The 21,808-nt window shown below is 32.1% G+C and overlaps 5 protein-coding genes across 8 annotated transcripts; 1 reads left to right on the top strand and 4 right to left on the bottom strand.

Annotated features, from left to right (window-relative positions):
* Positions 1–1,877: 1,877 nt before the first annotated feature.
* Positions 1,878–3,715, bottom strand: LOC9301473 (stem-specific protein TSJT1). The gene is made up of 4 exons (XM_021031860.1): positions 3,408–3,715; positions 2,640–2,880; positions 2,434–2,554; positions 1,878–2,324 (listed from the first exon to the last, which is right to left on the bottom strand). Exons 1-4 carry the CDS (start codon positions 3,608–3,610, stop codon positions 2,134–2,136), a joined length of 756 nt encoding a protein of 251 aa, XP_020887519.1. The 5' UTR covers positions 3,611–3,715; the 3' UTR covers positions 1,878–2,133.
* Positions 3,716–4,627: 912 nt separating this feature from the next.
* Positions 4,628–5,607, bottom strand: LOC110225898. The gene is made up of 2 exons (XM_021016220.1): positions 5,426–5,607; positions 4,628–5,343 (listed from the first exon to the last, which is right to left on the bottom strand). The coding sequence occupies exon 2, from the start codon at positions 5,323–5,325 to the stop codon at positions 4,702–4,704; it is 624 nt and encodes a 207-aa protein (XP_020871879.1). The 5' UTR covers positions 5,326–5,343; positions 5,426–5,607; the 3' UTR covers positions 4,628–4,701.
* Positions 5,608–9,464: 3,857 nt separating this feature from the next.
* LOC9299706 (heat stress transcription factor A-6a) lies at positions 9,465–10,935 on the bottom strand. Its single transcript, XM_002863584.2, has 2 exons — positions 10,199–10,935; positions 9,465–10,119 (listed from the first exon to the last, which is right to left on the bottom strand). The coding sequence occupies exons 1-2, from the start codon at positions 10,430–10,432 to the stop codon at positions 9,487–9,489; spliced, it is 867 nt and encodes a 288-aa protein (XP_002863630.1). The 5' UTR covers positions 10,433–10,935; the 3' UTR covers positions 9,465–9,486.
* A 613-nt stretch (positions 10,936–11,548) lies between these two features.
* On the bottom strand, positions 11,549–13,246 carry LOC9301472 (1,2-dihydroxy-3-keto-5-methylthiopentene dioxygenase 4). Of its 4 annotated transcripts, none has more exons than XM_021015961.1 (5): positions 12,975–13,076; positions 12,798–12,885; positions 12,291–12,403; positions 11,941–12,180; positions 11,549–11,820 (listed from the first exon to the last, which is right to left on the bottom strand). In XM_021015961.1, exons 1-5 carry the CDS (start codon positions 12,984–12,986, stop codon positions 11,692–11,694), a joined length of 582 nt encoding a protein of 193 aa, XP_020871620.1. In that variant the 5' UTR covers positions 12,987–13,076; the 3' UTR covers positions 11,549–11,691. The 4 variants fall into 4 exon arrangements, with proteins under 4 accessions (XP_020871620.1, XP_020871619.1, XP_020871623.1 ...); XM_021015960.1 differs by having other exon boundaries at positions 12,969–13,041; XM_021015964.1 differs by having other exon boundaries at positions 11,567–11,820; positions 12,291–12,385; positions 12,975–13,246.
* Positions 13,247–16,670: 3,424 nt separating this feature from the next.
* Positions 16,671–20,646, top strand: LOC9299705 (chlorophyllase-2, chloroplastic). The gene is made up of 2 exons (XM_021033381.1): positions 16,671–16,992; positions 19,818–20,646. The coding sequence occupies exons 1-2, from the start codon at positions 16,723–16,725 to the stop codon at positions 20,502–20,504; spliced, it is 957 nt and encodes a 318-aa protein (XP_020889040.1). The 5' UTR covers positions 16,671–16,722; the 3' UTR covers positions 20,505–20,646.
* Positions 20,647–21,808: the final 1,162 nt, after the last annotated feature.

Below are 21,808 nucleotides of genomic sequence, written 5' to 3'. Positions count from 1 at the left end.
CTAAAAACGATTCTCCGATTCTCTGAAACTCTGTAGGAGAGAGGATGCATTGTACTTCTTCGATATACTCATATCTTGCACATTGATTTATCTTAACATCTGAATTTGGCTCCTGTCCAATATTGTACAGAAGCTTTGGCAGTGTGACATCTGTTGGAAACGAATCTCCCATTTTCCTGCAATCAAAATTAAGGGAAATCAGTAAACAGATTTATTCAGGAAGACCTTCCCGAATTACTATAAGTCCTTCCCGAATCAGGAAGACCTTCCCGAATTACTATAAATCCTTCCCGAATCAGGAAGACCATTCTAGAATGCAAACTAAAACAACTCTAACAAGCAATGAGAACAGACAATAACACTACAAAAACAAGTAAAGAATGTATATTCATATCTTCATATCACAAACTTGAATCTATAACTATGTGACGATATATCTCTCAAATTGTGACAAAAATTAAACTCACCTAAAGTGATAAACTAATCTTAAACTGTCTTAGTTTTAAACGGTCTTAGTCTTAAACTGTCTTAGTCTTAAACATAACAGTCTTAGTCTTAAACTGTCTTAGCTTGTATATGTATCATTCCAATAGATCACAAAAATCTTCACAAGAAAAAAAATTCTTAAAGAATTAAAAGAATCCAGAGATGCAAATGATGATGATAATACTTCTCTTATGCTCAATAATCTTAAAGAATTTAAAAAGACAAAAATAAACAAGCCTCGCTCTTGCTTGCAAATACAAAAGAAGAAGCAAAAGACCTCAACAAGAAGAAATTAAGACTAGAACTGCAGCAAAATTTATACTAAAAACATATCAGAACAAGTGGTAAATATGGTAAACTAAAAAATGATCTCCCCACTAAAAAAACAGAGTTGTTAATGATCCCTCCCTCTGTTGAATCTAACTACGACAGCTACAAAGTTCCACTTATTTCTTCTAAGGAAGAAGAAACTCAATTATTCCATTTGACTACTTGAGCGTTGAATTATACACACTGTTATGTTTACTCCTCCATTATACACACAAAGAAACGCTTTCAAATTTTGAATCACACACAACCAAATTTCAAACTTAGAAATTTAAATCTAAGAATCATCTTGAATGAAACAAAATCTATAAACAACACATGCGTCAAAAACTCAAACATTCTGCTGACATTAGATTCATTCAAAAAAAAGAGCACTACATTCAAAGCTAACCCAAAATCAAATCATTCATAAACGAGATAAAGATTCCAAATTTAACAAGACACAGCTAAATCGAGTTAACAAGAGTAACAATTCGCAGAAACCCATTACTTTGAAGCTCTTCAGGATCATCAAAATCGCAGCTTTTTGTGATACTGAACTCAGAGATGAACAAAGACGAAGAAGTAGAGAAAGGGCAAACCTGATTGACACAAGTGGGTGACAATCGTCTGGGAACAAACTCGTAATCGTCGGGGAACAAGATCGAATTAGAAACTTATCGGCGGAGGCGACGAGATCGTTGGTCTAAGATGAGAGAAGACGAGACTGACGGAGGCGTTTAGGGTTAGTCTCTCAAATTTTCTATTTTCTGTTTTAGTTAATGTTTAATTAAAAATTTTATGTGCTATTTCTGAAATTATGAAATATGGGGTTATTTTTAGAAGAAAACACTTTTTGGGGCCATTTATGTAAATTATCTTAACTTATATGACTAAATTCCTCCTGTTTTCCTCAATTTTTCTATTTGGTTAAACGATGTGACCAAGATAAAAATAAAAGATACTGAATTCTTTTTTCGGTAGGAAATGAAAAAAAATAAAATAAAAGATCACAGAATTGATTTACGTTTTCCTTGATTAATAAATAAAAATTTGATTTCGGTTGCTCATAAAATCATAACAAATCATGAAACAAAAACTTATTTATTTAATTATTTAAGAAACGCAAACAGAGAAACAAAAGTCTAGTCTCATGGTTCCAAAGTTTCACAAAACTCTGACATCCTTTCCAAATCCCACCCCAAACATGTACATAAACGTAATAGAGAGAGAGAACATTGTGGTGTGAATATTGTCTCAATGTAACTCAAAACATGTAACGAAAGAGGGATCAAGACAAGAGGAAGATGCTGAGCTTGTGATTTTTTGTATGATTCCGGTTTAGATATGACCGGCCCAATTTTGGGAGCTATCGACTCTAGGCATTTTGGTACCCTCTCTCTTAGTCTCAGCGTCAACCTTGAAAGTTGCACCACACACGTCTCCCGAGCTGTCCACTCTCGGCACTGGCTTCAACTCGTTCTTTGGGTGCTCGAAGCTCCTCAATCCTCCCGATGATGTAAAGAAGCAACCTTCAAACACCAAAAATAACCATGTAAATCATTTAGTGATTTGCTCTACAACAATCACACAAACCAACCAAAGTCCTGGACCAGATTATCAAAAGAGTAAAGTTGGTACCTTTTGGGAAAGGACCATAAGATTTGGCGCAACCTTTCTTCACCATCTCTGTGTTATCAGAAAGAACAAGGTGCCCTTCAGCATCGGTTCCCCAGAAGAACGGCACACTCCCATCTGCGTCCTGCACATCGAAAACAATCATATCCAGTTTCGTGAAGAATGTATATATACGGGCTAAAAATGGACATCGAAGCTTCTGGACTTACAGCAGCAGCAAAGACAGTTTTCTTGACGCTATCAAAGAGGATAAACGCAAACTTTCCATGGAAATCTCTGACAACTTTGTCCACAGGGTAAGGACCTCGATCACGTAATGTCCTGTATGCCTCAATCACAATGATGGCCTCGTTTGTGATTTTGTTCAGCCCATACTGCTGCTTCAGAAACGGTAGGTTCTCAATGTGTCCTTGGAAGAGACAGAAAATGTCATCCACCACCGCAAATAATCTGTCAAAATTCAAAAGAAACCAAATTACAAAATCAAGAACCACAAATTACTCAAATCCAGTGTAGATCTTTTCAATCATCTTAAATCGACAACAAAGAGCGTTTAAAGACTCTTTAGTTCCGGATTCTTCCAATAGCTCAAGAACAATAATAGCTCAAGAACAATAAAATCATCATCTAATGGAACTTGTAGAATCTCTAGTCCCAGATTCTACCAAAAATCACTAGCTACTGTTATCATCATCATCAACTAATGTAGCGTGCAAAATCTCCAGTTACTGTTCATCATCATTAACACAAGCAAACCAAAAACCATAAATCCTAGATCGCAAGCCAAAAAAAAGTCAATCCAAGTAAATCTGCAGCGAAATAGCGAATAAATCCAACATTATCGCATATCAAATCGATACTAACGAAATCAAAACCGAAACAATGGAGATTCAAAATCTTTCACTTCGAAATCAAAGAAACATCAAAGATTGACTAGATCAAGAACAGAATCAAAGAGAAGAAGACTTGAAATAAACCTAGGAACACGAGGATCATGATTATCAAGAGAATAAGCAACAAATCCAGAAGATCCGAAGTTAAGCGTGACGGAGTTAGGATTCACGGAAGCGAAATGAGTCGCGAGAGATCCATCTTTCAAAGCGAAAGCAGACTCAGACGAGTGTGGACTCTGTAGAGCTTCAGGGCTATTCGCCACCGTCTTCTCAAACACAGCGAGCATTTTTTTCTCAGTGATGATTTTCCGGGAAAATAAAAATTTGCAGAAAGAAGAAAAAATGAGAAAATGATGAGGAAAAAGTGAGAAAGACCGGGAAGGCTATAAAGGAATCTTTGTAGGGTATGTGTGATTACGATTTTACCCTTGCGTTATGGACACGTGTCGTGATTCAAGAGGATAAGATAGTTTTGGATATTTTCTTTCTCATTTTGTGATCAATGAGGTTAATAAAAATAGACAATGGAGTTAATTAGATGGATAATGATATCTTTAAACGGAATCAAAATTATCTGATTTCAAGTTTTTAAAACTTTGATAATGCAATAGTAAAAATAGTAATTGTTTGGATAAATAGTAACGCAATTTATAGCAATGTTACTAGTAATTTTGGAATGTAATAACTACTTTTATGATAAGAATTTTTTTAAATTTAGTCATTAAAAACAGTAAACGTGTTATATATGACTTAATTACGTAATTACATTCATTGTGCATGCCGGATATTTTTGGTAGTGATAATATCAAATAGACCAACGATTTTAAAAACATATCTGAAAAAATATTCAAACTTTTATTTCTTGACGTTTGTGTAAATATTAGGTGCATATTATTACAAAGTTGTCGCTTAATTACAGAAAATTCTCCTAAGATGGAGGAATTAATTTATTTAGAGCATCTCCAATGGTGCTCTATATCTTGCTCTAAACTCTATATTTGGAGCAAAATCACTCCAATGGTGCTCTATATCTTGCTCTAAAAATAGAGATATCAATAGTGTTGCTCCAAATTTGGAGCAACACTATTCATATCTCTATTTTTAGAGCACAACTTTTTTATTTACAAAGGACACCCTCAATTTTCATATAGTATCATTTTTTACCTAAACAAAATTATATAACTAAATTATATACATACATAATTTTATATTAATATCATAGTTACTAAATTAATTGAAATTTAAAAATATAACAATCATATATTAAATTAGAAAAACAATACAAACACAAATACCAACACAAATGATAAACTAAAAGTACATAAACAAAATTAAACTTGCCGTTAAAAAAAAAATTAACACACCATAAACTAGTGATTTAATAATCCGGTAGGTCGTTTCCAGATCCACTAAGATCATCGAAATATTGTCCAAAGGAAGTAGATGCCGACGGAGCTTGTTGATCAAGTCTTTTCTTTAAGATTTTTGCTTGTTCAGATTGAAGATATGCACGGAGATTTGGATCTTCAATGGAATTTAAGTCTCGATATAAAACTTTGTTTTCTTCTCTTAGTTCTTTCAATGCTAAACTCTTACTTTGCATCTCCAAATATTGTTGTCTTTGTGCACTTGTCTTCTTTAGTTGCTCCACGAATTGTTTATTCCCTTCTTCCAAAGTCTTGATAACATCCGATGTTTGATCGTCATTTTTTCTTTTCAATTTAGATTTTTTCACTCCTCTTGGTCGTTGAGATGGAGATCCGCCAATAATGTCATCTTCGTCATCTAAGTTAAGAGAAAATGAAGACAAACCTGGAGACGCTTGTGAAACTGAATCGGGGGTAGGATTTTCGGACTCAGAAGATGTGTACCCGAAGCCGCATAGATTTGAGACTTTTCTAGCCGGAGTGGCAACATCTTTAAACTTTTCAAAGTTTTTAATAATGTTCCATACATGATCGAATTTCCAACCAGATTTAAAATTTTGATCTTGCATTAGCATTTCTTTGGCTTGATTGAACTACATAGAATTAAAAATATAAATAAATAAATAAATATTAAAACAATGATAACTAAATCACAAAAATATATAGAATACTTACTATATCATCACTTGATGCACCACTTGAACGTCGATTTTCACATTGTTTGATGCATGCATGTAGTTTTCTTATAGCTTTCTCAATAGTTTGTAATCGACACCGGAGAGATTTTTTTGAACGTTCACTCCAAGTTGGATTTTTTCCATTTTCGAAAGATTCCGCCACACGATCCCAAAAATGGTCGGATGATTGGTAAACAACGGTGATTGGATCTTGAGAAATTTCCATATAAACTTGACATAAAACCTTATCTTCTTCTTTAGAATATCCAGTAGAATGAGACATTTTACTTAAGAAAATAAGAGAATGTGAATATATGTATTAGAAAATAGTGGAATGGTTGGATGTTGTGAATGGATCTGAATATCAATTATGTTATTTATAGAATGATTCTCACATTTTTTAATTCACTATGACAAGATTTGACAATACAATGATAAAGTGCTTCAAAGATTCTCACATTTTACAATTCACTATGAGATGAGACAATACAATGTCAAAAAGATAAGAAATCACTTCTATAATTTTTAATATATTATGACAAGATTTAACAATTCACAATGAGATGAGACAATACAATATAAAAAGATAACAAGATTCCCATACTTCTCAATCAACTACGACAAGATTTAACAATTCACTATAAGACTAAACAATACAATGTCAAAAAGATAATAAGATTCCCAATGCTTTTCATTTTGACAAGATTTAACAATACTATGACTAGTTGATTCCATGACTTCTTATATTTTTTTATAAATACCACTATAACTCTATGTTAAATCATATACAATTTCAACACATATTTCTTTACTCGTCTTGAAAAAATATCTCTCCAAATGAATTTTAACTTTGATACTCCACCCAATTTTCCATCAGATTTTCATGACTCATCGTCCTCTTCAGATGACAATGAAAATATGGAAATGATCAATAATCTCGAACAAGAAGAACAAGCTATACATCTTGCTATCGCTAATAACAATTCGATCATCCAATACCTCTTCAACCAACAAAACAACAATGCGATCCATGGTAGCTCAGTTCAAGGTCGTTCTTTCGTCCACCGGGATCGAGAAACTGCTCATGCTAGTTTGTTCAATGATTATCTCTCAGAGACTCCGGTTTATAATCGAAGATGAGCGTGATCTAAATGCACCAATTGAAGTTGGAAGAGAAGATCCACCTCCAGAGGTCGAACTAGCGGAGGATGAAAGTACTCGATTTCAAGAATTTCTTGCTCGATATCAACAAATCAAAGACAAAGAAGCTCATTTTTCACTTAGAAATGCATTAGTCGATCATTTGTGGGAGAAGTACACTAATGATGATGCTTAAATAAAAATATATTAATCTTTCAATTTTCTATTTATGTGTTGTAATAAAATTTAATTTTTAATAATATGGTTTTATTAGATATTTATGTCAAAATAAACTAAGTGGATAAAGTTTGCAAACTTTGAAAATATAGGACCATATAAAAAATTAAAGCAAAATATTAAAATACATTATTTATTTTAGAGCAAAAAATAGAGCCAACTATTAGAGCAAACATCTACTCTATTTTTAGAGTACTCTAAATTTAGAGCAAGAAATAGAGCCAACGATTGGAGATGGTCTTAGTAGTAACGTCTAAAAAGGCTTTATTTGGGGGAAGAATCAAATGGTACAAATGATGATAAGATTTATAAAATAAAGTCATGAAAATGACGTGGCGAGTACGTGCACTCGATTATTCTTTAATTATTTTTTTTAAAATAAATTAAATCGAGGAAAGTCACATGGGAGATCAGAAAAGGCAACATCTCGTAAATATAAAGTCAATCCAACGGTTGGATTCGATCGAAACGTATAACCGACTAAATTTAATTATATTTTATGGTATTTTACTTGTTTTTAAATTTGACAGCATAGCTATGTATTTGTAACAATATTAGTTTTCAAGACAAATGAGAAAATCTGAGAAGAAAAAAAATGTGGTCAACAAATGTAAATACTTTAAGGTTAGAACTTAGAAGAAAATAAAAAAATTGTTGATAACGTCTTTGAACAAATCAATGGAGTGAAATGTGGCCGAGTTACTCATTTTGTTAATAATTGTCTAGGCCCTATATTTTGTTGGGCTTTTAGTTTGGCCCAAATTATTTGACTTTGACATCTCCTAAAATAATTCCAAAGTGAAAAGTTTCTTTCGGTTCCACGGTTTTGATTTTGCGAAACTATGTGGATGCGGGAGTAATATTTAGGATCATAGGATTGATTCTCAACTTTGTTCGCTATAGATTCCAAAGTTGGTAGTCGGTTGACTCTAACTAATGGTATTACTAGAAATTTCTATAGTAATATGCTTCTTAAAAAGCAAAAAATTGTTATGTTGTTGGTATTTATGTTAGTAATTTCGGAAGAGATATAGATGGACATGACCAAATCTGGAATTTGCAAGAACTTGTTTATTTGGTACTATGGGTTCTACTGTAAAAAGCAATAAGAAAATTGAAAGTTGTTAGACTGATAGCATTTAAGGCTGAAGAATCCATTGCGTTAAATGGTCTAGAAATTTCTTTTGATGTGGTTTAAGAGACGATTGGTAAAGAATATGTTGTCAAATAAGCGATTTGAAATGCTAGTATAGCATCCTCTCTAGCTGTAACAAAGTTACAGGTTTTACGGGAATCATTAATCTTCATAGGGGTACCATACTTCAGATGTTCAAAATGTTATGGCATTATCTCTATGACATTATCTCTAACTAAATATTCTTGATATGTGAAAAAGACTTAATCAAATGATATGATGTTTTTTAATGATCTTTTGATATATTGTGGATAACAACAAGTCACAAAAAAAAAAAACTAAAAATGAACATAATATTTTGAAACTATGATTAGTCATGAAATTTTATTTTGTTTCAAAACTCAATTTATCAATATTAGTATATTTGTGGGTGAATAATCTAGAGGTCGGAGCCGTGCTTAGGTTCCGTTCAAAGAGAACGAGTTTACAAAGTACAAACTTTTTTAATATTTTTTTGAAAATATATACATATAATATGGTGCTAAATGTGTGGACTGCAAAGATTCTCTTTCGAATACAAAATAATTAGAAGAATTGCAGATATCTTAAATATTCTATAATAAATCTTAGTGATTTGTAAATATTTTATTATGACTGCATTAGTTCAAAAAAATTAGGTTTAATGACATTCATTTCTTGTGCCTCAATTTTTATGAGAGTAAATACCATCATTCATATCTTAAACTCTCATCAATCTATCATGATATTAGAACAGATTATGCTCGAGTTTTGATCTGATGATCAAACTAATTTTTTTAATAATTGAGGGTTTGAGGCAAAAACCTTATATTTAACATGTCAAACACAACCCTATTAGATGTTATTTTTAACACGATCATCATATTCAATATACTCTCCAATATCTTCCATGGCTGCTGAGTAAGATCAAATAAATTTGATTCATAACAATAGTTCGTAGCTACTATACTTGGAAATTCTCAATTATAACTACAACAGTCCATAACTACTACAACTTAGGTGTGGGTTTTATCTAGTGCAGAATTATACAATTATCTAAAAACTGAATTTTGAATATTATACAATTTTACTTTAACATACTTTTGAGTTAATTCTTTAAAATATGTATTTTTAAGTATGTGCTGTGACTGAATTGATGATATACAAAAATGCAGAATATATCCGCTAGATTTTGACTACAATGGCCTGAAACAGCATTTGACGTTCAATGTTAGTTTTATATATCCAACCATACAAATTTCAACCCCAAAAGTTAGTTTTAAATTAAAATTTGTAAATATGCATATGTAAGTGGCAAACAACCAAAATTTTTTATATTAGAATATGCATCTTATCATCGCGTCATAACTCATATTAAAATTTGAAAATATGCATATGTGAGTTGTAGCCGACCAAAATTTATTTCGAAATAGTTTGATGTTGTCACTAAGTTCAAATTTGGTAATTTACCGTGAAAATGGTAGATGACAAATTGAAAGAAAAAAACTCCCATAATATACTTTAGTTTATTATATAAAATGTTTCCCTAAATCACACATCTCCTCACTCAACACGAAACCCTTCCAAATTCCTTCACTATCCATTTCCATTTCATCTCCTTCTTGTCCTTGATCCTCCATTGAAGCTATGTGAAGCTCATCGCCATAACTAAAAACACCTCCAAATTGATCACCGATGTCATCACCACACTCTTCCGGCTCAGCTTTAGCAAACGTTTCATGATCCTCAACACCATGGCTTGAGATCACCTCTTGTCTTTGCTCTCGATTCTTGATTCCTTGCAGCTTACGTTTCCTTAAGCTCTGCAAAAAACTAGGTTTCTTAATCTTCTTTAGCAAGAAATTTATCATCATTTCTTGCTTCACTTCTGTGACTTTCAGTTTCTCTTCCATCAAATGTAGATATGTCTTCACGCTTTCTTGTTTTCGTCTCAGTCTCACTAGTTCTACTTCTAAAGCCAGTCTGTCTCTTCTCAGCTCATGGATCTCTCCTTCCAGTCGAAATCTACCGCCTTCTAGCGACTGCGTTTGCGTTTGAGATGATGTCTTTCTTCTCTTGATGTTCTTGAGAAGATGTCTTTCTCCCTTTAGAAAATACTCATTTGCAAACTCCCATCTCTCTGTATCAATCTTCTTAAACCCCTACATATATCATTAAACAAAGATTTAATTTTAATGAAGATCCAAAGAACGAAGACAAAAATTCGAAGAAGTTACATACATAAGTATTGAGTTGTCTAACAAAGCTGGAGAAATTGTTGTGCTTAAAGCATCTAGGAAGAAAAATTAGGGCAAAAGTCTCTGGTTCCCAGACAATGAAGCTGTTGTTGTCTCTGCTCCATGAAACTATGTTGTTTGTGCATGAATCCTCAACTATGTTGTAGGTTTTCGTCAAGAAAGCAGCTGGTCCTGTTTCTTTGAGACCCTCTAATGGAAGTGGAAGGTTATATTCCATTTTACAAACCAAAAAAAAAAAAAAGAGAGAGGAGAGAACAGTTGTGGTGAATAGCTGAAGCAAGAGGATGCTTTTATGGTGTTTATATTTCTGAGGTTTTAGGTCTTTTGGATAGAAATGTTTTTTTGCTTTTGAGTGTTTTGGATAAGTCTATTTATTAGTTAACTTTGATGTGGACAAAGATGATTTGCTATAAATGGAAATGAGAGATCATAGTGGCATATATTCATTGGAAGATGCTACTTTTGTGTTTTTGTCTTCAATCCAAATAAGTTTTCATGAATATAAAAAAATCTATCATTACAAATTTCGTGACTATGCTCCAACGTTTATAAGCTTCGCTTTGGCACCTGACACGTTGTGGTGAATGTAGTAGATACGTTTCGTGGTTTGTTGGTTTATTTTAAAGTCAGAATGATGGGATTTTTGGTGGAACCCTTTGAAAGATTTGTGTAGAAAAAACAGAATCCTTTGAAAGTTTGACTGATATACCCTTGGCGCACATCCGAAAACTGCCAATATGGATACTGTGGAGATTATGGAAGAGTTAAAATACTCTAGTCTTCCAACACAAATACCAACCATGGAGTCAAACAGTGCGTTTGGCAAAGAATGATGCTAGTGAATGGATGAATGTAGAGGAATACATGAGCAACTACTAGATGCATGTCAACAAGCCACAGAGAGGACAGCTGCAAACTCAATGCTGGACAAGACCAAAATAAAATTGGATTAATTGCAACTATGATGCTTTTTATGGCAATCAAGAAACAGAGCCCCAAGCAAGATGGGTCTATCGTGACAAATAAGGATTTTTTATAAGATCAGGACAAGCCAAAGGATCAAAAGTTAACTCAGCGTGGGAGAGTGATTGCCAAGCACTAGTTCAGGCTATGGAACAATGTGGGACCCAAGGCCACAAAAAGTGATATTTGAAGTAGATTGTCAAGAACTACATAGTTTACTAAAGGGTACATTTCTGAAATTTGGAATCCATAATTGGATCAGGGAAATTCAGTATTGGGGAACAAGATCTGAAGATCTCGAACATCATTTGACAGGAAGATAATAGAACCAAGTTGCGGATCATCTTGCAAAGTCAGCGTTGCCTCAAGGTTTAAGCAATATAATCTATGTTATATAAAAAAAAGGCATATGTATGATGTATCTCAAAAGTATGTTACAAGAACAAACTATTCAGAAGGGGGGCTCTGTTTTTACTGTTTAGGAGTATACAATACATATACATACACAACTTGTTAATGTGCTTTAATGGTTTCTCCAAACTTGTGGGTTAAGCCGTTTATATACTTTTGCCTAACCGGATGTTCTTCCTGTGGCCGGTTATATGGTGTCCAAACCGGTTCTCCCACGAACAGCCTCATTAGCTGCAAAACCAAACCACCATTCATCACAATCCAACAATCAAATCTTTTAACATAAGATGTAATATTTTACTTGCGTGTATTTGTGTAAATTAGAAAGAGATTGAGAGTAGCTTTTGGTACCTTGATGTAGTTGCTGGTGTCAAGTGTGAACCGGTGGTAGATTCCGGCGGGAAGGATGATAAGATCACCCGGTTGCATCCAGATACGGATCCAACGGTCATCCTTGTCCCTAACATCAAAGTAGCCACTTCCCGCTAGACAGTACCGAATCTCCTCGTCCTTGTGAATGTGTTCTGTGAAAAAGTTCTTCAACTTCTCTTCGTAGTTGCTGACTTTCTCGGGACACAGATCCAGCAAATCCTAAAATGAAGATTAATTAAAGAAAACGTCTTGCTTGTGAGAATTAATCTCTAGCTCATGAAGTTACAATACTAAACACCATACAAAAAAAAGTGATATAATCGGCGTACCATGTAATCGTAACCCCGTTCTTCTCTAATCTTGCTTAGTTCAGGATCATTCTCGTAGTTCTCAGGGTTCAACTTCCAGTACAACACTCCCAACTCTACAAAACAAAACACAACTTTTTTTTTTTTTTTTTTTTTTAATGGTTCTAGGCCAAAACCCGTAAGCCACCAGATCCAAAACCACAACATGTAATAGTTTTGTCTCAAGCGTCACTCGAACCGGCGACCTCTAAGCTTCGCCTAGGATCTTTACGACTTTACCGGTTGAGCTAACGACGCTTGGTTACAACACAACTATTACTAGTGAAATTTGCATAGTTTATGATTCTATTAAATCTTTTCTTGTGTAAATTTGATCATTTCCTGTAGTGTAAGAAGATTTAGATTTAGATTCCTCATAAGTGTATCTTGTAGAATCATTCAACTCAATACAATAAAGAATGATTTCAGATTGATGTTTTCATGGTTGCAAAGTAAGAGTGATTCAAGGTAGAGATTTGGTAAAAAAACCTGCCAAGTAATCCAACGAGACGAGCTCTTTCGGGTTAAGATGATGAGGAAGTCTCTGGTCTTCATTGCTATCATCCATAAACCATGCCTGCATCAATCATCACTTAAGCCTCAGAAAAATCAGAATCGAAATCAAGAATCTATGAATCAGAATCAAAATCAAATTAAGTCCTCGACCTCGAGAGCCATTAGTGATCTTCGTTGTGTGAATGCTTTTCGATTTCAGACTCATCAGAGTGAGTGATGAAGATCAATCATATAAAGGGCTAAGACCTTATTTCGTCCGTCGACGATAGCCACGTGTACGGTTGGTTCTAATTCTTTTTTGTTTTTTTGGTTTTCTCCTAGATTTTTATTAATTCTGGTTCCTGAATTCTAATATTTAAAAAATCTTTCCTTTTATCTCTCGTAGGGGATAAAACAACCGTTTTTGAGCCACAATAAGATCAAACATTGCTTCGTTTTTATGATTTTATATTTTCTGAGGATCATATTTTTCCATCTGACTTGAACTAGAATAGAAGAATAATCTATATTCAGGTATAAATTTCAAATTTAAAAATTTTGAAAATGGTAGGGAAAAATATCCAAAATCTTGTATTCTTTATTGGCATAGGTCTTTAATTTGGGACGTGCAATAGAAAACTAAAGTCTCGAATGTTATATATCATCAGGTCATTTTTTTTTTAAATTAAACAAGAGTGAAAAAGTCCAGTAAAAAAGCTACAAAGCCCAGTCTTTGGACCTGCAATTTTTTTTCTCTCTAATTTTAAATTTTGAACTGAAAATATCCAATACTTCTTACTGAAACACACAATTACTTTCTTACAAACAAAATTAAACTCTCCGATCAGTTGTTTTTTTTGCATTTAAATATTTTTAAAAACTCCAAAACAATCTCACATATAGGGTGTGACTTCGTTTTAACGGAGTAATAAATAGAAATTGAAAAAAACAGAAAAGAAAATTAGAGATGAATGAAAAAAGTATTTTTTTCGGTCCGTACAACGTTTAATTTTTACCCAAATATTTTAAAAATCGTACCCTAATCATCAATTTTGTGCATAATTCAGAATCGTCGTTTACAGATGTTAGTCAACTGTTACGGATGATGACTCAACTCACACGTGTATACTACTTGTTCACCTTTTTCGCTATTTTTTACTTATTCATCAAGTTTTCACGGTTTCATATTTTGAGAAGTAATTCCGCTATATACCACTAGCGTGTTAAAAATATAGCTAGAAGAAACAAAACTGATTAATTTACAAACACTAATTTTTCATCATAATTATTATTCGAAATCTTTGTCCAGTTCAATTTGCTCTTCTAATAACTATTAGTTATTTTTTTATTGTGCTATTTATTTGATATACGATTCGAATATAAAATTTAGATGAAACAGAAAAAATTAAAAATTCATATGTATTGGGCGGAATACATTTTGGGGTTTCTTTTTTCAATAAAGTTAAGGTTTCTTTGTTAGAATAACGTAATTTTGGAGATAATATGTGTGACATTTTCGTAAAAACCACATGTTTTTAAACACGCATTTATAAATAAGATATTATATAAATTTAAGAGAGACAAATGAGCTTTTTCTTCTTTGGGACTGCGATGTATCTCTATGCATCATGCTGGTTATAAATGTAGCGATGTATCTCTATGCATCATGCTGGTTATAAATGTAGCACCAATGCTCATTTTCAATATCATCTATCCTTTTCAACATATTTTTTAGACTAGTTCTTTTAAAAAGATAGTAAGTATCTAATGGAAAAAAAAAAAAAGTATCTAATGGAATAAACTCAATATCCAACTTGTTTATCACTCTTTGAGCGTTAACCGCATTACATGGACCATAAACCCAGCATATAACATGGTTTTCATGATCTCTTATATAACCCAACTTCTGTTCCATAATTTTTTCCCGCCAGAAAAGAAGATATAATCTTCAAGAAATTAGATGCCAAAGGAAAAAAACATTTAAAAAATCCGTAAAAGCTGGAAAAGGTTATAAACTCAAGAAGTGAAGTCTTACCGTTTTCGTTTTCCATATGAAGTTAGTGAAACCATGATCATCCAAAATGTACATCTTAAACTCTCATCAATCTATCATGATATTAGAATAGATTATGCTCGAGTTTTGATCTAACAATCAAACTAATTTTTTATAATTGAATGTTTGAGTCAAAAGCCTTACTTTTAATGTGCCATGCATGACCTTACTAGATGTTATTTTTAACACGACCATCATATTCAATATAGTCTCAAATATCTTCCATGGCTGCTGAATAAGATCAAATAGATCATATACAAGTCTCAAAACGTCACATTTAATGACTTATAAATTGTCACTTGTCTGTCACAATTACCAATTTTGAAGTAGCGTGTTAGAAAAGAAAATGACGAGTACTTAAAAAGCATGACGACAAAGATTCCAAAAAAGATTGAAATTCGACGAAATAAAGAGAGAGATCGTTTATAAATTGAGAAACAGAGAATCCATCGATATGGAGAGAGTTTGGTAGCCTAGATTTATCCAGAGACAGAAAGATTGGCGACATAAAATTTGTTGGAGGTAGAGAAGAAGAGAGAAATCAAATAGAAAAAAAAAAGTTTTTAGGCCATTTCATCTAATTTTATGGGAAAAATGGGTAGAAAAACCCTCAACTTTCCTATAAACATGTAAAAAATCTTCAACTTTTTTGTGGGTTTTTAAACCCTCACTTTTTCATAAGTGGTAAAATAAACCCTAATATTAATAAACTCAATTTATTTCTTAAAATCATTATATTAAAACAATAAGAAACAAAAATAATTTAATTTATGATTTTTTTCAAATTCGAGTTTGCAATTTTTCTTTCTAAAGTTAAGGTTTTTGCGCTAAAAAAAATCATTCACAATTTAGTTGAGATTAGGCAAATCATTTTTGTTACCATTAGAAGTTATGTTATATAAACTTCAAAAATTTATAGGATAGCACTTGATTTTTTTTTTCGAGTTTTCAGATTTTGGATAAAAATATAGTTAAATAATTATTAACTATATGTAATTTATATTATTTTTTAATATATCCTAATATGTATATAGAAATATTAACTAGTAGTAAATCTTAGTTAGTTTGTCCGATGAAAATATTTTGATGTGAAAATTCATGTACTTTTCGTAGTATTATAAAATTTGGTTTGGTTTATGTTAGCAAATTTATGTGATCGAACCGAATAAACTTTTATTAACATAAACTCATATTCGGTTCAATATAAAAATTTGTATATTATTCGTAACAAAATCTGTTTGGTTTGACATTAATGAATTTTTTTAACACAGCCGAATACAATTAACTTTTTTACATTATGACTTAAAAATTTTCAATTTAGAAAAAAGATTGTAAACTAGAATTTTTGAAGAAAAATCCTAAATCAAAATGTTTCTATTTATTATGTTTAATATAACAATTTGTTTGAGTTTAAATTGAGTTTATGAATAATAGGGTTTATTTTACCATTTAAGATTACATGAGGGTTTAAAACCCACAAAAAAATGTGAGGGTTTTTTATATGTTATTTAAAAAGGTGAGGATTTTTCTACCCATTTTTCCACTTTTCTGACAAATCATTGTTGTTCATGGTTAGTTATTTAATTTTTTTTCATTTCTATGGCTAATTTCTACTTAACCCATTCATATCTAGTTTAAGATATAAATTTTAATATCAAGAAAAAAAAAATATCAGAATTAGACATTGAGAGATTCTTACATACAAAAAAGAAATATCCACTTAGTTTCTTTACTTTAAATCTTTTTTAACCTCAAAAGAAAAGAAAAAATCTATGAACCATTTTTTCTCTGCCTATAATAATATCTCCAACTCATCTCTTTCTCATGAACCCACAAAAAAAAAAAGGGTAAAAAACAAAAGAAAAAATGTCCTCTTCTTCATCAAGAAACGCCTTTGAGGATGGCAAATACAAAACAAATCTCTTAACCTTGGACTCATCATCTCGTTGCCGCAAAATAACACCGTCTTCTCGAGCTTCACCGTCTCCGCCGAAGCAGCTGTTGGTGGCTACGCCGGTGGAGGAAGGAGAATATCCGGTGGTGATGCTCCTCCATGGTTACCTTCTCTACAACTCCTTTTATTCTCAGCTTATGTTGCATGTCTCTTCTCATGGCTTCATCCTCATCGCTCCTCAGGTTTAATTTTAATTTTAAATCATTCACATTAATTCAGGAATAATTAAAATTTTTGTTTAGTTTTTGATCCCAGTGTATAGTTTTGTAGTATATAGTTTTTTTTTTTCTTTTTTGGGGTCAAAACTAGTGTATAGTTTTTGTTTAATTAGTAAAATGTTATAATTTAGTTTTATGCAAATGATACCAGCAGAATAGTTAAATCTTGTGTATAGTTTATAAGGATTTAGTATTAGTGTATAGTTAGAAAAATATAAATTCGCTACAATCTCGTTCGCTTCCATTTTATGCAAACAACTAGATCCTGACCCGCACGTACGTGCGGGGTTTCATATTTCAAAAACATTTCTTACAAATTTTCATACAATATAGATTATTTTATTGTTTTTATGATGTATATTTTAGTGTATTAGATCTAGATCCACATGTACGTGCAGAGATATTTTTTTTAGAAATTGTTATATAGATTTTAAAAATATAAAATATTTTGTTGTGTTAGTGAACTTTGTAATAATATAGATATTATAAAGTTAGAGTAATGAACGAAATTTAGTTGCGTTAGTGCATAGTTATATTTTAAGATTCGGACCTACACGTACGTGTGAAATTGTATTTAATATAAAATTAAGATATTATTTAGTTGCAAAAGTTAAGTGATGTTACGTTTTTATTTTCTAAACTATTCAAAACATTTCTAACAGTTTGAATACATGTGTTAAATAGGATACATATTCGGTTTAGTTTGGATTATTTCATGTATATTAGCTAGGCGTAACTATTTTGGAACAGGAAACCTATCCCGTCTTGTATATGTCATAAATTTTTCGTCCCATAACCCGTCTCGTATACGTGAAATAAAAATATTACGGTCCCGTATCTGTCATAAATTGTAACTAAAAACGTACGTATAAGGTTATGTGTGTAAACAAATTTATTTTATATAGTGCTCATAACACAAACTCATACCAGTTGAGTATTAAGTTTGATTTTTAATTTATGTTCCCCTGCCATCCCGTCTCGTAATTCTTATTCTCATTTCATTCCATTAAAACCATGTTCCAAATTATTGTTTGCTTACTTTAAAATACCATAAAATACATACTGTGAGTTTTGCGGATTAATATGTATGATGTTAAAGTTACAAATATTTTAACAAATTTATTAATGTTTCTTTCCTTAGCTAAATTTTGCATATTCTTCTTTTCATTGTTTAATCATAATTAGTTCAATATTTGGACTAAAAATAAAAGTTTTAGATACATCTATAAAAGGGATATGCTATTGCTGCATAATTTGTGTTGAATGCAAAATATATAATTAGTTTAGATAATTTCAAAAACTGTGTGCAATATATTATGGATTTATTTAAGGAAGATCTGAGTTGAAAAGAAAAAAATAAAACACAAAATATTTCAAAATTAATATGTACATTCTATTGTTTAGATTTTTTCAAAAATTGCTCTAAACGAAAACCATTATGATAATTACTTAAAATTTATTATTATTTGAGTTTATTTCATAGTAAAAATAAATATTTGTTAATATTTAATATGGTTTTTTAGAAATTATGAAATAAAATTTCGTTTTATATTTCAAAATTTGTAATAAAAATATTATAACAAAACTGAATATTAAAATATTTGCATTTAATTTTTTTACCAAATTTCAAATTCAATCTTAAAATCTTCCTTAAATAATATTTGCATCTAGTTATTATTTAAGGAAGATTTGAGTTGAAAAGAAAAAAATAAAACACAAAATATTTCAAAATTAATATGTACATTCTATTGTTTAGATTTTTTCGAAAATTGCTCTAAACGAAAACCATTATGATAATTACTTAAAATTTATTATTATTTGAGTTTATTTCATAGTAAAAATAAATATTTGTTAATATTTAATATGGTTTTTTAGAAATTATGAAATAAAATTTCGTTTTATATTTCAAAATTTGTAATAAAAATATTATAACAAAACTGAATATTAAAATATTTGCATTTAATTTTTTTACCAAATTTCAAATTCAATCTTAAAATCCTCCATTGATAAATCTTTTTAAATGATAGTTTTTTTTAATTTTGAATTAAAATAATATTATTTTTATTTTTATTTTTGATATAGAATAGTCTATTAGGATTGGTTTAGAAAAAATCTTAGTTGGATATCAAATCTTAGTTTTTCAATTCCTATTGGTTAACAATTTTTAAAAAATTAATTTCAAATTTTCGTTTATAATTAATAATAGAGAGAAAATTAGTTTATTTTTTTGGAAATTAATAAGTATTTAAAAGAATTAAACTATTTTTTATTTAAATATATTAATTTTGTGATTACTATTGTACCCTTAATGAAGTTATTTAAAAACACTAAAAACCAATGGCATTTTTTGTAATTCTTTACCCTTTATAAGGTTATCTATTATCCAATGCTTCCCAATTAATAATATAGATGCATGTGAACTACTTGGTCCATGTATTGAGAGATTCTAATTGAATCCAAAATCATAATAAATACATACATTGAATTTTTAGGACTTAGGATTTAGGATTTAAACAAGATGTATCTATAACTCAGCTGGATGGAACACATGATGCCACGTTTAACTTAGTTTTTTTTTTGTTCTGAAACTTTTCTTTTATTATTGTTTGGCTCTTATAAGAACCTTAGACAAGAAGAAAAGTAAGAAAAAAAGATGCAAATCGATGGGTCCACTTGATGTGTTTATCCTGTTTTTGTCTCTAATCATTTGGTAGAATTCACTAGAATCTCTCGAATTTTCTAATAATTCATAGTTGTAAATAAAATTTCTTGGATATGTGATGTAACAGCTATATAGTATCGCCGGACCGGACACAATGGACGAGATTAAATCAACGGCGGAGATTATGGATTGGTTATCAGTCGGACTTAACCACTTTCTTCCACCGCAAGTAACACCAAACCTTTCAAAATTTGTACTCTCCGGCCATAGCCGCGGTGGCAAAACAGCATTCGCGGTCGCCTTAAAGAAATTTGGATACTCATCGGATCTAAAGATCTCCACATTGATCGGTATAGATCCAGTCGATGGAACAGGGAAAGGGAAACAAACCCCTCCTCCGGTCCTGACTTATGAACCAAACTCATTTGACCTAGACAAAATTCCCATGCTTGTGATTGGTTCGGGGCTTGGTGAAACCGCTCGGAACCCGTTGTTCCCGCCGTGTGCACCTCCCGGGGTGAACCACCGAGAGTTCTTCCGGGAATGTCAAGGTCCAGCTTGGCATTTCGTCGCGAAGGATTACGGGCATTTAGACATGCTTGATGATGATACAAGAGGGATTAGAGGGAAGAGTTCTTATTGTTTGTGTAAGAATGGTGAAGAGAGAAGACCAATGAGGAGATTTGTTGGTGGAATTGTTGTGTCGTTTTTGAAGGCTTATTTGGAAGGAGATGATCGTGAATTAGTTAAGATCAAAGATGGGTGTCACGAAGGTGTTCCCGTTGAAATTCAAGAGTTTGAGGTTATCATGTAAACATAAGATTTTCTTTAGGGGCTGGTTTTCTTATTTTCAATATTATCAGCTTTTGTTGCTTATGTTGTTACAAACTTATAATGTACAACTTCTTTACTTGAGTGACCTCCTTTGCTTATGAAATTAACCCTATTTACATTCACAAGACTAGAAGAGTAAACTTTCAAAAACTTTATAAGAAGTCCACAAAGTATTCTTTGTATACTACAATCACCCCGGAAGAAACAAAATCATCAATTTCGGCCGATTTTTCCGTCACCGTTTCTTACAAAACGAGAATGTCATGTAATTTACATATTCTTCTAATACAAAGATCTTGTTGTGAAACTTATTGTTCTCTTATCCCATTCCATGAATAATGATACATATATATAGGCATATAAACCTAGGGTTTTAGAGTACATAATGAATAACCCTGATGGGCTTATTGGGCCCGGTTATAAGTCCAATATGATGTATTATAACACTCCCCCTTGGACGGAGTAACCGGACCTGATGGTCAATCGGGATCTCGATAATACGCTGGGGAATGTTGCCTCATTAAAACCTTACCAGGAAAACCCAGTGGGAAAAACCATGGTGAAGGAAAAAGAGTACAACACGCATTACTCCCCCTGATTAGAGCATCACCGTAGATCTCTAAGTCTACGCATTCCTATTTGTTGGATGAGCTTCCGGAGTGTTGAAGCGGGCAATGATTTGGTGAAAAGGTCGGCGGAGTTATCGCATGATCGGACCTGTTGAACGCTGATCGTACCATCCTTCTGCCAATCCGAGGTTGAGAAGAATTTCGGTAGGATGTGCTTCGTCCGATCTCCTTTGATATAACCTTCCTTGAGTTGAGCAATGCAAGCCGCGTTGTCTTCAAACATAACTGTGGGCTCCTTATCTTCTTTCATACCACAATCTGATCGGATGTGCTGAGTCATGGATCGTAGCCAAACACATTCTCTGCTGGCTTCGTGAATGGCCAAAAGTTCTGCATGGTTTGATGAAGTGGTAGTGATTGTCTGCTTTATCGATCTCCAAGAGATAGCTGTTCCTCCATGCGTGAACACATAACCAGTTTGAGACTTGGCATTGTGCGGATCTGATTGATATCCTGCATCAGCAAAACCAACTAGTCCATCCTTGTTGTGGTTAGTGTAAAACAGTCCTAAGTCTTTAGTACCTTGAAGGTATCTTAGGAGGTGTTTGATACCATTCCAGTGCCTCTGAGTTGGACATGAGCTGAAGCGAGCTAGGAGGTTCACGGCAAAACAAATGTCTGGTCTAGTGTGACTAGCCAAGTACATTAACGCTCC

Source organism: Arabidopsis lyrata (assembly GCF_000004255.2).
Source record: "Arabidopsis lyrata subsp. lyrata unplaced genomic scaffold ARALYscaffold_8, whole genome shotgun sequence".
NCBI classification, from domain to species: Eukaryota; Viridiplantae; Streptophyta; class Magnoliopsida; order Brassicales; family Brassicaceae; genus Arabidopsis; species Arabidopsis lyrata.
The sequence above is the reverse complement of the archived record's forward strand: the minus strand, read 5'-3'. Positions and strand labels throughout refer to the sequence as shown.